Source organism: Poeciliopsis prolifica, unplaced genomic scaffold, assembly GCF_027474105.1.
Source record: "Poeciliopsis prolifica strain line A6 unplaced genomic scaffold, Auburn_PproV2 SCAFFOLD050, whole genome shotgun sequence".
Taxonomy (NCBI): domain Eukaryota; kingdom Metazoa; phylum Chordata; class Actinopteri; order Cyprinodontiformes; family Poeciliidae; genus Poeciliopsis; species Poeciliopsis prolifica.
The window spans coordinates 1,228,553-1,241,955 of NW_026562425.1; the positions used below are offsets into that span (position 1 = coordinate 1,228,553).

At 37.2% G+C, this 13,403-nt stretch overlaps 3 protein-coding genes across 4 annotated transcripts in view; 2 read left to right on the forward strand and 1 right to left on the reverse strand.

The window, feature by feature from the left end:
• The window catches only part of txndc12 (thioredoxin domain containing 12 (endoplasmic reticulum)), a 6,755-nt gene extending 3,279 nt beyond the window's left edge, over window positions 1-3,476 (reverse strand). The window contains exons 1-4 of the mRNA XM_055058272.1: window positions 3,302-3,476; window positions 1,771-1,831; window positions 1,522-1,574; window positions 822-895 (exon numbers count right to left, since the gene is read on the reverse strand). Coding sequence (XP_054914247.1) covers window positions 822-895; window positions 1,522-1,574; window positions 1,771-1,831; window positions 3,302-3,401 — 288 coding nt within the window. The 5' untranslated portion in view covers window positions 3,402-3,476. The remainder of the gene's footprint in view (window positions 1-821; window positions 896-1,521; window positions 1,575-1,770; window positions 1,832-3,301) is intronic.
• A 773-nt stretch (window positions 3,477-4,249) lies between these two features.
• LOC129378028 (transcription factor BTF3 homolog 4-like) lies at window positions 4,250-7,667 on the forward strand. The gene is made up of 6 exons (XM_055058273.1): window positions 4,250-4,343; window positions 4,709-4,768; window positions 6,341-6,454; window positions 6,740-6,941; window positions 7,085-7,144; window positions 7,268-7,667. The coding sequence occupies exons 2-6, from the start codon at window positions 4,715-4,717 to the stop codon at window positions 7,312-7,314; spliced, it is 477 nt and encodes a 158-aa protein (XP_054914248.1). The 5' UTR covers window positions 4,250-4,343; window positions 4,709-4,714; the 3' UTR covers window positions 7,315-7,667.
• A 1,873-nt stretch (window positions 7,668-9,540) lies between these two features.
• zfyve9a (zinc finger, FYVE domain containing 9a) overlaps window positions 9,541-13,403 on the forward strand; it is a 30,612-nt gene continuing 26,749 nt past the window's right edge. For both annotated transcript variants that reach the window (XM_055058243.1, XM_055058244.1), the window contains exon 1: window positions 9,541-9,766. The gene's annotated coding sequence lies outside the window, so the exon portion shown is untranslated. The remainder of the gene's footprint in view (window positions 9,767-13,403) is intronic.

Consider the following 13,403-nt stretch of genomic DNA (forward strand, 5'->3'; position numbering starts at 1 on the left):
TGGAGTGTGAGCACTGTATGGAGCTAAATTGAGGCCATAAAGTTGAATTTGTTGTTGATTTTTATCAGTCTTTTTGAAACTGAAAAGACCGTTTTTTTCTGCCGGTTTCAAATAATTTTCTCAGTTTACATTTATTTTGGCTTCAAGTTACTTTTCAAATGTTTTGCTTAATTTCAGAATTTCAGTGTCAAAATGTTTTTGATTTCAAATGTTTTTCAACTTCAAAATTTTCTCAGCTTCAAATCATAGAAAATTGAAAACTGAGTTACATGTTCTTCTATTTTCAAATGCTTATTTTCAGTTTTAATAGTTTCAATATTTCAGTTTCAAATAATTTTTTCAATTTAAAATCTAAGTTTTTCTAATCTTAATTTTTTCCAAATGTTTCAAAGTGTCAAATCATTTCTTTATTGTCAATGGTTTTCCAGTTTAAAATTTTGTCTCCCAATTTCAAATATTTTTTAGTTTAAGAATTTTTCAGCGTCAAATTAATATATTTTTTTTTACTTGTTTTTTTTCCTTTACTGAGAGAAAAGATTCATTTATTCTGTTTATAAGACGACCGGAATATTTCAGAACCATTGCACTCTGGAACCCGTTTTCAATGTGTGCCGCTGTCAGAGAAAACATTCGGTGGTTTCATGTAAATGTACACTACAAACACAACAAAACTTCCATTTTCACCAGAAATTGTCATGTAAACAGAGCCTAAGTGAAAGTAAGTAAGTATCCTTTGGACTTCTGGGTTGGTACATAAGTATAAGTAGTTATCCTCTGGTTCCTTTAATTCCTTTTCTGTTTATACTGCAGTCGTTTCTTACCTCCAGGTTCACCATTATAAAGTTGTGTGCCAATTCTGAGATTTCCTTGGATTCAGCAAATTTGGGCTTCAGTGCTGAAAATACAACAGTGGAATAATTTAAAGAAAAATCACTGTTTTTAGTTTGTAATTAAACATCTTTAAATCTTTCAACTTCATAAATTTGATGCTTAAAATGCTAACTAAAAACATCCAAATCCCTAAACTACGCCCAAATGCTTTTATTTCATCTTGTGCTGAACAACATGGCTGAAACATGCATCACAATAATCCCGATAATTATCAATATCAATGATTATTGGTTTTTTTGTTGTTTTAAACATCTGAAATACAGGCAAAAATGGTGACACCAAAAAGATTCCAGCAGCCTTGTTCAGCCGGCAGTGAGAGGTGGAGCAGCTTAAGTCTGTCCTCTACCTACGTCCCCCAGAATGCAGTGCGGTTCTTTTTCAGTGAATTATCTGTATATTGAATATTGTATTATGTATTTATTATTGATAATGCATCTGTTGCAATATTTGTTATTTATTTGTTGTCCAGTCCCAACTTTTCCAACACAGCTTTATTTTGAAACCATTTCCAGCCCTGACTGAATCCCAAAATACAGTTTTTACGTCTTTTTTATTAAAGAGTCATTAAAAGAGCAGTAGCTGCTTTCAACCCCCTACATCTGCCAATAAAAAATATAAACGGTTTTATACCTTTACAGGCTCCACACCAGCTCTTGTGGATGATGACCATGACTGGCAGCCCGCTGTCAAAGCAACAACGCAAGATCAGAAAAGAGCTGCAACTATATGAAAAAAACACTTCTTCTTCTTTTTTAGCAGTAGAAGAGAGGCTATTGTTAATCTGCCCCAGTCCACGGACGTCATAAAGGTGTGGTGTTCCATACTCTTTTTTTAGGTCAGGTTAATGTTTGCCTGACAGGAAATGGAGCTTCAGCTCACCTGGCCTCAGCCTCTTTCTTGCCATCTTCCAGCGTCCTCCAGTGGATATTATCTCCGAATCCTGATGGAACAAAGAACCGGTGTCGTATTACACACAGCAGGGCGGGTCCGAGCATCTGAGAACAACACTGACCTACAACCTTCTACGTTCATACAAGACTTAAGAACTATTATTTTAGACTGCAGGTTGACATGAGTTTTAACCAATAGCATAGGAAATAGCTTGTCCCTTTGGTTTGCAACACTTTCCAAAACACACTTTAATGTTAAGACAACAATTACTTTACTTATCGATTATTCTGGTGATTAATCGGATAAAGTAAATTGGCACATTCTGCAGAACATTTTTTTATACAATAGAAATACATTAAAATATGCAAATAATCCTTATTAAACTAAGATTTCTTTTGCTTGAAATGCAATAACAAAGCATTCCTTTAGTGAATCCTTAATCAGGATTCATCTGCTAAAAACATAGAAACGCCTTTTATACCAACTGTGGAGTGGATCTGTTGATAATTTTGTGGATTAATTGATTAACATTTGGATAGCAAAACAAAATATGCTGAGTAGAACCTTTTTACAGACAAAGTAGGCATTTTTGATTATCTTAAGTGCACAATGTTTATATTTTTATAGAGTTTTGGGTTTAATTACTGCTCTGATTATATCACACTTTCATAAAACTGCTTTCTTTTTCCTCTGTACTCCAGTTAATTGGTGACTTTGTTCAGGAAAGACTGTGATTAGCTGTTTCTATTCCCTGAATGGAGACAAAAACAGAGCCATTGTTCCCAGTAACTTTATGTTATCTCTTTGTTTTTGTTTATCTAAGAAAGTACCCTGAGGGAAACGCTTATGTGTTCACCTGTGTCTTTTTGTTGGAACACAGTCACAGACTTGGCTGCTGTTGTCGTCAACTCTGTGTTTTTATGCTCCATAGAAAGCATCTTTGGCTCCCTGCTTTTGTTTCCCAGATAAGGTCATTAACAGAACCACTGCTGCTTTTGATCGTTTTCTTACAAAAGAAAACGATTTTTAAGCCCATTGCTGTTATTTTATATATTTCTTATGGATCCGACTGGATCTAGTTCTGATACATGACAGTTATTTCACTCCACTTTCACCTTGTGCTTTCCAAAAATAGAAAAAACTGGGTATCATATTTAGTTGTGTAAATGTTTCCAACCTGGCTTTATTTTATTATTTTATTTTTATTCTGATCAAGTTTGACTATATCAAATTTAATTTCAGTAATGAAAGTCACTTTAACAAATATGTTTGTAAATTGTATGCATTAGAAGAATATCTGATTTTTTTTTTCCTTTTTCTTTGTTTAGATAATATTTGTAACTATAACACTGGCAGTACAAACAAGGCAAACCAGAAATACTAGTATTTAATATCTGTCCTCGATGAAAAACACGTTTTGAAAAGCCTGCAAGGACACACACACACACAGTGAACACTTTCAATGGAGCTAGAAACATATTACCTACTTACATCAATTTCACTTCAAATATAAACTCACCTCTTCCATTAGATGCCTCCACAACCTCATCGAAACACGAAATATAAAGTAAAAATTGCAACAAAGAGAAAACTACGATAGAAACTACGGACGATTGCATTTTGGCAGCCTCTCTTCTTTTGCAGTTGTTGCTAATAACTTAGCAATCACGACCCGGATGTCCAACCAGAAACGTTTCACAATAAAAGTACGTTTTCTTATGCTGCGTTCCTTTCACCTAGAAAATCAGAACACAGCTATGAACATGACGTCACCTTCAATTTTACCGAAGCAAACCCAGTGGGATTTGTTATTTCTTGAGTGTTATTTTAACACTCCGTCAGCAGACGAGCTACAATGTATTCCTCTGCATTTTAGTCATTTGTAATCTAACGGATTATATCTGTGAGTTTCTCTTGCACGATGTTATCTGTGTGACTGACACGAAAACAGGCAAAAATATGAATAAGGATAGTTAAATTCTTTCCCTATTTTCCAATAGCGGCTGAAAACATATCATAAACTCAAGGTTGACTGTTCTGGTTTACGTTTTCCAAGGTAAGTTTTGGAATTCCAACATCTGAGTGTAAATTAAACGCACCATTCAAGTTTGGAACCCGCCCCTCAAAGATGCGACATTTGCTTTTTATTGGTCCAGAGCATTTTTTCCCCTTTCTCTGGCAACAGCCCACGTGACATCACATCCACACAACCGCGTGCTTCTCTGCGCTGCCTTAGGTAAAGTTAAACGAGAAAAGGTCATCATGAAACCGGAAATGTAAATGAAAATTTCAATTTAAAAGCTGTAATTGACCCGTGAAAACTTGTATTTGTTTACCTAGTCCATGTAGTTTGATTATGATGTACATTTTGCACAGTGTTGTTGTATTTTTTAAAATTATTTTCAAAAAATTAAAAATAATAAAAAATAAATAAATGATTGAAAATTTATTCTGGAAATTACAACAGGAAATGAATTGTGCTAGTGCTAACTTATGCTCTAGCCCGTGCTACTTCATTCGTCGCAAGATTTGTTCAACGGACAGATAATCCCTTATTACAGGTAAATACGCCGTTTACATTGATTTAAACACCTAATGTGCTTTCTCTATCGTTTGAATACTATTTTGTAGAAGTCAGTATTATTTTGACTTAAATTATTTGGTGTTATTTTAACCTTTGAGCTAACGTTAGCTCGTTCTAGCAAACTGCTTAGCTTAACAGCTGACGGAAATCTTATTTCGAAACAATAAAGTCTACTCAGAATCATTTCAGTCCTAATTACTGAATTTAATATCAATCTTATATGTGTGTTTATGTGTTGTATGAAGTGCTTTCTGGTTTCTGCTCAGTCATCGTAAAGCAAGTTGTTTGTATACTTGTGTTTGTGTGAAGTCTGGTTTGGATTAAGTGTGTTTTGCTTTACAGAACACTATGAATCAAGAGAAGCTAGCCAAACTTCAAGCTCAGGTCCGGATAGGAGGAAAGGTACCGTTTTCAGTCTTCTTCGCATCTCTCATTCGGAAACTAAATGATTCAGATTAGTGCTGCCTTGGGTCATTTGTTCTTGTTAATTAGTGTGTTGGTGTTTGGCACCCACCTCATTTTTCTTCCTGACTTCAGCATTTCTATTGTCAGGCAGAACGTTTACCCACCTTCATCTGAGGCCTCTGAAGCTTTGGGGCAGTTTTTCTACACACACTAGGTGGCAATATTTGTTATTTCTGGTGAACACTAACAAGCTTCTTCAATCTTTCATCGGGTTAATTACGGGTAAAGTATTTAAATGAAAATGATCTGGGTTCATGCAAAGTAGGAACAGAAAATTTACAAGACTTGCATATCAAAACAAGTAATTTAATCTAGAAGAGCAATTAAATATCTTTTATCATGCATCACTGTATAAGAAATTCTGGAGTAATATATGCCCCCCTTTTTTTACCAGTGAAAATACCTTACATTTTACATTATTGTGAGATTAAATTCTAAAAATATTATCAAAAATGACTTGATGGAATTGTCAGCTGGAAAAATATTTCCTAACAGCCCTAAATCAGTAGAACCGTGAATATCATCAGTTAAAACAGCATTTAATTTCCCTCCGGGTCAATAAAATATATTTGAGTCTGAATTGTTTAAATGTAGAAATACTGGTTTTTGTTCTATATGACGGGTCAAACATGCGATGTCACTGCTTTCACAGAATGAAGGGTTAGAACGATCCCAAACACTGATTACTGACCAGAAGAAACAAAAAGATGAAGAAACGTTAAAGCCTATCTGTTATAAATGTAAAAAACAATAATGAGAAAGAACTCAACTGTGTTGTTGGAAGTCATACACACAGATTCCAGGTTCAGAAATGTAAATCGAGGTGAGCAAATAAAAGTTGGATCATTCATCTCGGACTAAATTTTATGTGTAAAGTCTTCGTTTTGCTCTTGGAGTAATTTGTCTTTAAAAGTTCACCAACACATTTTGCTCCACCCGGTTCCCTGAAGTCTCAAAGCTTTAAAAATGATTTTGTAACCCTTTTCAGACTTTCAGTGAGTTTTATATTTGATCTTTTGTTAAATATCTTCAGCTTGGATCATAATGTGTTGGTTTTTCAATGTTTTGAGACCTACATGGTGTTGTACAGGTTCTGCTTTAAGTGGTTAATTGTTCAGGTCTGCCAGTAATCAGGATTATTAACCTTTAATATGGTCAATAGTTCAATTTGTGATTTACTTGTTGATTGAAAATAATTTTTGTTGTACTTAATTTTGAACACTTCCTGTTTCTTTCAACCATTTTGCTTTTGAATGCATAAAAACCACCAAGTGTTGGTTTTAAAATGGCCATTGTGTCTTTCCGGCTAGTCTGCCGCTGTTGGGATGATTTTATTTCATTTTCTAAGTTTGCTTGCATGAGACGTGAGGTTAGATGATGATTTTGCACACTAGTTTTTCACAACCTTATTGTTGTTTTTAACTATGTTAAAAACAGGACATATCTTTGATAAATGAGTTCCGTGTGCAGTCTAATCCTTTTTCTTTACATCACCTGTTTCTGTCTCAGGGGACGGCCCGCAGGAAGAGAAAGGTTGTTCACAAAACAGCAACAGCTGACGACAAGAAACTGCAGGGCTCTCTGAAGAAGCTGGCAGTGAACAACATAGCAGGAATAGAGGAGGTGAGCAGCCAGCTGCAGCGTCTTTTCTCTGTTTTGATATGTTTTGTCTCAGAATCCTGAATCTTTTATCAAGTGTCGTGTCAGAAGACGTGAGGGAAGATAAAAGCCTGACTAAAGTCGTTTCATCATCCGCTTTATTTTTAGAGAGCTTTCAGAAAACACAAAGTACAAAAGTAAAAAGCGCAGCTCCTCAAATGCATTTGGTGTTAAAACAAACCAACTGTTGCTCTGATTTATTCTCAGGTCAGGATATGCGCTCTAATCCTGACTTTCCATTTTTTTAAGGTGAATATGATCAGAGACGATGGGACGGTGATTCACTTCAACAACCCCAAAGTCCAGGCATCGCTGTCGGCCAACACCTTCGCCATCACAGGCCACGCCGAGACCAAGCAGCTGACGGAGATGCTGCCAGGCATCCTGAGCCAGCTGGGGGCCGACAGCCTCAGCAGCCTGCGCAAGCTAGCAGAGCAGTTCCCACGGCAATGTAAGAGCCAGCGCTAAGAGCAAGGGGCCGCACCGATTACAGTTTTATGGATGATCTTTAAATCTTTTGCCGAATCAGATTTTTGTTTGAAATGTTGCTATATATAGTAAGACAGTTACTATTTTTGCTTGTCGTTTCTGCAGCAATGGAGCTGAAAGCCGTGAAAGAAGAAAATGCAGAAGAAGAAGACGACGATGTACCAGGTAGAGATTCAGACAGTTTGCAGCAAATTAAGAAACTAAACAACTTGAGATGTAAAGAATTATAATTTAACCTCTTTTAGTTTCTAAAATCTAACGCATTATTTTTTCTTTTACACCTCACAGATCTTGTGGAGAACTTCGATGAAGCATCCAAAAATGAAGCGAACTGATGACATTACTCTTCTTCAGTCGGATGTTTTGTATATCCATTTCTTTTTTTTTTAAGTTTTGCAGACTTGCAAAGGTCATTTCCTCTGGTGGGGAAACTGTTTAAGGTGCAGTGCATCACCTACAGATAAGTGAATCATTTAGTGTTGACGTTCTGCAGAAACAGAAACATCATATAGACAGTTTTGGTAGAAATTGTGACACTCAAATGACTCACAACTACTTAAGAAATAAGCTTCTGATGTGATGAAACAGCTGGTATTTAAGAGATTCTTTAAATGATGATTAAAGTTAGCGAATGATGTAAGTAGCGTTATAAGAAGAATTGTGAATTAAATAAAACCATTTTGGGCTATTGATGTTTCCTTTTTATTACTCTTATTTTATCCAACAGAGCATATTTCCCTTAATATCTCTCCTTATCAGCAGAATGATTGTAGGTGGAATTAGCCTGGCTCTGGGATTGTGAAAATAATAAAATGATTTATAAATTTGAATGGAGGGCTAACAGTGTCTGGATAGTTTTTACACACCACATCCTGTTTCATTGATCATCCCTCCGTATTAATGCTGCATCCTGCTGATCAATGGCTCCGTCCCTGGAGAGGCCTGACTGAGTGTGAAGGTTACTGAATGACTCATTTTTGTTAATTTCAGTCCTTTCTTCCTGGCTCCGGGAGCCGGACGGAGTTGTGGATCCGCCCCGGGCGGCTCACACCACCTCACCTCCCGCCCAGACTGGGCCGACATGTCCCTGCTGCTGCAGCGGCTGGACCCCGGAGCAGAGCGCGGGGCTGCGGGGAGCAGCAGCAGCCTGAGCCGCCCGGGTCAAGTTGGGCAGAGAACCGGCATCACAACCGGAAGTCGACCTCAGACACCTACACAATAAAAGCACGAAGGATTCCGTCATGCCGAAATCGATCACAACTATTTTGAATTGCAAGATTAAAAAACAAACCAAAAAAAAAAAATTGTACTCAAGTAACAGAGAGTCGTGACAATTCAACACAAGTAAAAGTAAAACGTATCCATCCAGAAAATTACTTAAGTAAGAATAAAAATGTATTAAAGTCTACTCAAATTATCAATTATGTAAGATTCATTTTACATTTTTAAATATTAAAATGCAATTTATAATATTCAAAACTTATTTTTTTTAAATATGTGATTTTAATTTTATATAAATGTAATTTATAACGGACCAAAACATGAAGTTAAGTGGAAATGTTGGTATTTTAAGGACAAAAATGAAAAAAATTAGGTAAAAGAAAGTTTTTCCAAATCACTTTTTACAATAAAAAAAAGAAAACTGTAATCTGTGTCTGGTGAATTTTCGGTTAAATCATGTTCTTCATTCAGTGGGTAGAAAACCCAGAAATTTTACTCAAGAATGAGCAGTGGTACTTAATAAATTATTCAAGTAAAAGTAAAAAGTACAGTGTTGCAAAAACACAACTAATTTTTTTTTTCTTCCAAAAAGATGCTCAAGTAAATCTAATTGAGTAAATTTAACCAGTATATAGTACATTTTAAAAGAGCTTTCATTGCACTCAGAAAAAATGAAAACTCTTGTATTAATATGAAATAAAGCCATAACTTTATTACTCTGTATTATACGATGGTTACATCTGGTCCTTGCAATCTTTTTTTACACCCCTAACAGATTATGACCATTTTGTTTTGTAAAAAGGATTTCCCTGTTCAAGATAGTAAAAGTCCAGCTGTTTATAATATTAGCAAAAAGTCGTTAATATCTAATTGTTACATTTATTTGAGTGGAGAACAAGGTACTTTTTGCAGGAGTATTATGATTATTGATTAACTTTAAGGTTTGCTATGCCTGCATGAGTAAAATGTCTGTATACTCTTGGTAACTTTACTGAATGATGAAAAGCATTGTTTTAGCCAAAGATTCACCAGACACAGACACCTGCAGTTTTTATTAAAGTTTCTCCATATTTTTTAATTGGAAATTTATTTAGAAAATTAATGCATCTTATGCCTGATTTTGTTATTTATATTAATTATTTTAATTTGGTGAAATTCGATTTGATATTTTGAGTATCCTTGTCACCAATTTTATTTTATTTTTTTTAGTCTTGCTTTAGTCATTTCTTCTTACACTTAATTATTTATGTCGGTGTATCACACAAAACGAAAGAGACAAAAACTATTATTTTGAAAGGTAAAAGCGGAAGTTGGAGGTGTCCATTTTGGGACTTTGAACATTTCTCCCTATTTTCCCAGTATTGAATCTTTGGGGGAGAGGAGGGATCCTCTGCACAACTACGGCAGGATAACCGCTGTACTTTTCGAGTAGAGCTGTTCGGGTCGAGCAGACGGCGGAGTCGGAGCGAGTCAAAAATAGCTACCAAAGGCGATTAGCTATGACGGGAGGAAACACTGGGGCTCCGCGGGAATCTACGTAAAAACAAGAGGATGAGGATTCCTCCGGTGAGTAACTGGATTTGTTTTCATGGCATTTCGCAGCTCCGCTTAGCCCCTCAAACCGCCATTGCAACGGCGACTCGGTGTTAGGAAAGTGAGTGGACGGTGGTGATTCTTTTTTTCTAATAAATGTTTTTGTAAAGTGTGCGGAATCCCGAAAACCCCCCGCTAACGGTCACTGATTTCTACGCCAATTACACAACACGCTGCGCGCGGCGCTTCAAGCTGTAGCTGTGGAGCTAGCGGACGGAAAAATAAACGTAGAAAAATGAAAGAATGAAAGAAAACGCCTCCATTTGATATCGGGCTTAAGTTGAGCCGTTTTGAGGTAACCACTGCAGCCGGAGTCCCAACAACCAGACCACCGAGTCGGCGGCGGCGTGAGTGTCCGCGAGAGCGGCGAGCTTCTGCCGTCACGCCGCGCACGACCGCCCGCTGAATCACCGGAGCCGTTTCACCCAGCCGCTTCTTCTGCTTCCCATCACCCCGAAGAAACGATTTTCACTTCGGATTTATGTCGCACGTTGTGGGGAACTTCTCGGTGGCCTTTTCTCGTGTCGCGGTGGGAACAGATGTGAATAAAGTCGGCTAAAGCTACCACAACAGAGCAAGTTGTTGCAACTAACACACGCAAAACTGCAGCGATTTCCTTCAAATCTGCGGCGATGGAGTCTGGAGGTTTTGTTTCCCACCTGTTTACCTTTGCCACATTTCACAGATTTTTATCCAGAGATGCAGCGTTTGGCCTGTAGGCACAGCTACAGTGTCACTTCTGGTTACATAACCCCTGTTAATGGTCACCTATGTGCTGTTGTTGAGGTCAACATGTGGAGTAATGAATAAACACCGAAGTCTACTTTTATTGTTTTTATTAATTCAGACATTAAAAAGTCCATTTCAGACAGAGGAGAAAGCAAGCAGCCTTCCAGGATTCCTATGCAGACTGGAAAGTATGAAAGTTGATTTAACTACTTTCCACATCTGCTTAGGGATGAAAATAAAAGAAAATATGTGCATTTACTTTGCTAACATCTGTCTTTTTATGGATGCATTTATGTGTCCCTCCATCCATAACAATAACTATTTATTCTGTCCCAAAAGTTTGCAAGTTGGGGCTCTTAAAAACTTTGCCAAAAAATGATAGCCATCTTTGTATTTATAGATCTAACATAACAAATGCAGGTTTTTCGTAGTTTTTCAGACAAAAAAAGTCTGAATCAGCAGGTCTGGCATTTTAAAGATTGTCTATCTGCGATTGGCCAGGAAACTGCGATCGGTGCACCGCTAATACTTTTTCAGCAAAGTTTTCTTCTCTGAACTACTGCCATCTCTGTTTCCTGAACTAATTCAGGACATGAAACCTAAACTGGATATTTGATGAGGGTTTCTACTGTCGCAAGAGAAGGTGATACCGAACCTCCATCTTCAGGTGGCTCTGAAAACCCAGAGGGGCTCATTGAGTCGAGCGATGCGGCAGGCGCCCATCCGAAGACAGGCTGCGGTGTGTGCAGAGCGTCCCCAGATGTAGGTTACTGTACGCTTTCAGAAAATATTACGAGGCTCTCCCAGATGGCAGCTCGTCTCCCAGCGCCGCCTTCATTGTCTGGAGGTGGTTAAAGTAGATCAAAACCTAAAGCGGAGAACTCGTCATCACTCCTGACAGTCGCTGTGCAGCAAAGCAACTCTCTCTACTTCTATTTTTTTTTTCTCTTCCTTTTAAGTGGCTTTAGCTTTCTGACCCCACCTGTCTGAGCTAAACTGGAGTGGCGTATTCTCCTGTTGTGCGGTTTGCTTTAATTTCCCACAAACACACAGTTTCCATGGGACAGAGACGGACAACTCCCAGCGTTCTCCAGCATTACATAATCTGCTTGTCGCTCAGTCATGAGACGGCGTACTTAGAAAGTGATGTCAGGTCTTTCTGAAACGGAGGAAGTGATCGCTTGAGGTTTCCTCTGTCCGGCCTCAGTAGCCGTCGTCTGGCCTTGTTTGGATCTAAAAGCGCTGCTTGGCAGGATGTGAACTTGCCGACCCGGCATTTCTGTTGCCTTTCAGGCATTTAGCTTCCATAGAATTATGGAAGCTAAATGCCTGAATCGCCATAATTTTGTATGTCGTCCATTTAATCTGCTACTTTATTTCCTTCCTCCCAGTCACTTGTCCACACTGCAAAAACACAAACTCTTATTTTGTCTAGTTTCTAGTGGGAATATCTCAGAACGGTTGAAATAGCAGCTTGTTTTCTGTCAATAATTCCTTAATATTGATGAAAAATTACTTATTCCATTGACAGATTATTTCACTTATAACAAGATATTTTTCTCATGTTATAAGTGAAATTGCAGCTGATGAGTGAATTTGCATTAATAGTTAGAATTGCTTGTATTTCTAACTAACTAATGTATTTTATCGTACTTTGTTTTGGCTGTCAGAATTTACAAACTAATGTACATGGTGCCAATTTATAGCACAACCAAGTAACTTCATAACTTTATGGCAAAAATAAAGCCTAAAATAAGGAAGTGTTTGGAGAATCTCCTTATGATCCGTCTTTCTAAGCAGGCTGCTGAGAAACCCAGACTTCTCCAGCTCTCTTTAATACTTTATAAGCAGAATAATTTGCAGGGCATTTATTCTTAATTTGTCTGGAGATTGTGGACCGTCTTAAGAGTTTAAATTAACTTGAGGCCAAATGAGTGGCTTACTGACCCAGATTCTGGCTGCTTTTATCAGGTTTTTTGATTTGTCGGAACAGAAGTTGGAATTAAAAACGTTTTTTTGGTTTTTTTTTTACACTAATGAGAAACACAGCAGTAGGTTTGGATGTAGATGTTATGACTTCTGCTTTTCAACGATGTTTGGTTTTAGAAGGAAATTATTTAGAACATGGGAAGAAGGCAGGAAAAATATTGTGAAATAAATAAAATGGCATTTATAACATGAGGAACTAGGTGTGTGTGAGGAAGCGAGTTTATATCCCAGTCGGGAAACAGAAACAGGAAACTGTCTCGTTCTGACAGCATGGAGCTAATGAATTGTTTTGGCATCTTGGTTGGTCTGAGTCCCCTCATTGTTTATGGCCCCGTCTCATTTCATTTGGCAGCCATGAGAGCTTTTCCAGTCAGGTGGGATTCCTCACATCGCAGAAACACAAAACATTACCAAGTATTTGTGGTTTAGTTTCTAGTGCCAGTGTGTCCAAACGTTTTGTCACAAGGGCCAAAATCATAAAGTCAAACGGACCAGCGGGCCAAATAAAGTGTTAATTTAATTGAACAAATAAAGCGTTCAGGTTTATTACTGGGAAGGGATGAGTAAATTTTTCTAGATCTAAAACTTTGAATGGATTTTGCAGGTTTGTCTCTTGAAAGAAATTTAGCTAATTTTCTTGGTATCAGTTAGAAAAAAAGGACCAACTTTAATCAATTATGATCAATAAAATCAGGATTAACAAAATGTAACCAAATTTAATACATTAATTAAAACCAGATTTGACTTCACCAAAAATAGCTTTTGAGTGTCAAAATCCAACGACCTGCTTATTTAAAGACAAATAATTGGTGATGTTACCAACATTTTCTATTGTAACATGATTTTATTTTTTCTGATAATTTCCAGCTGGACACTCGAAATTCTTCTTCCT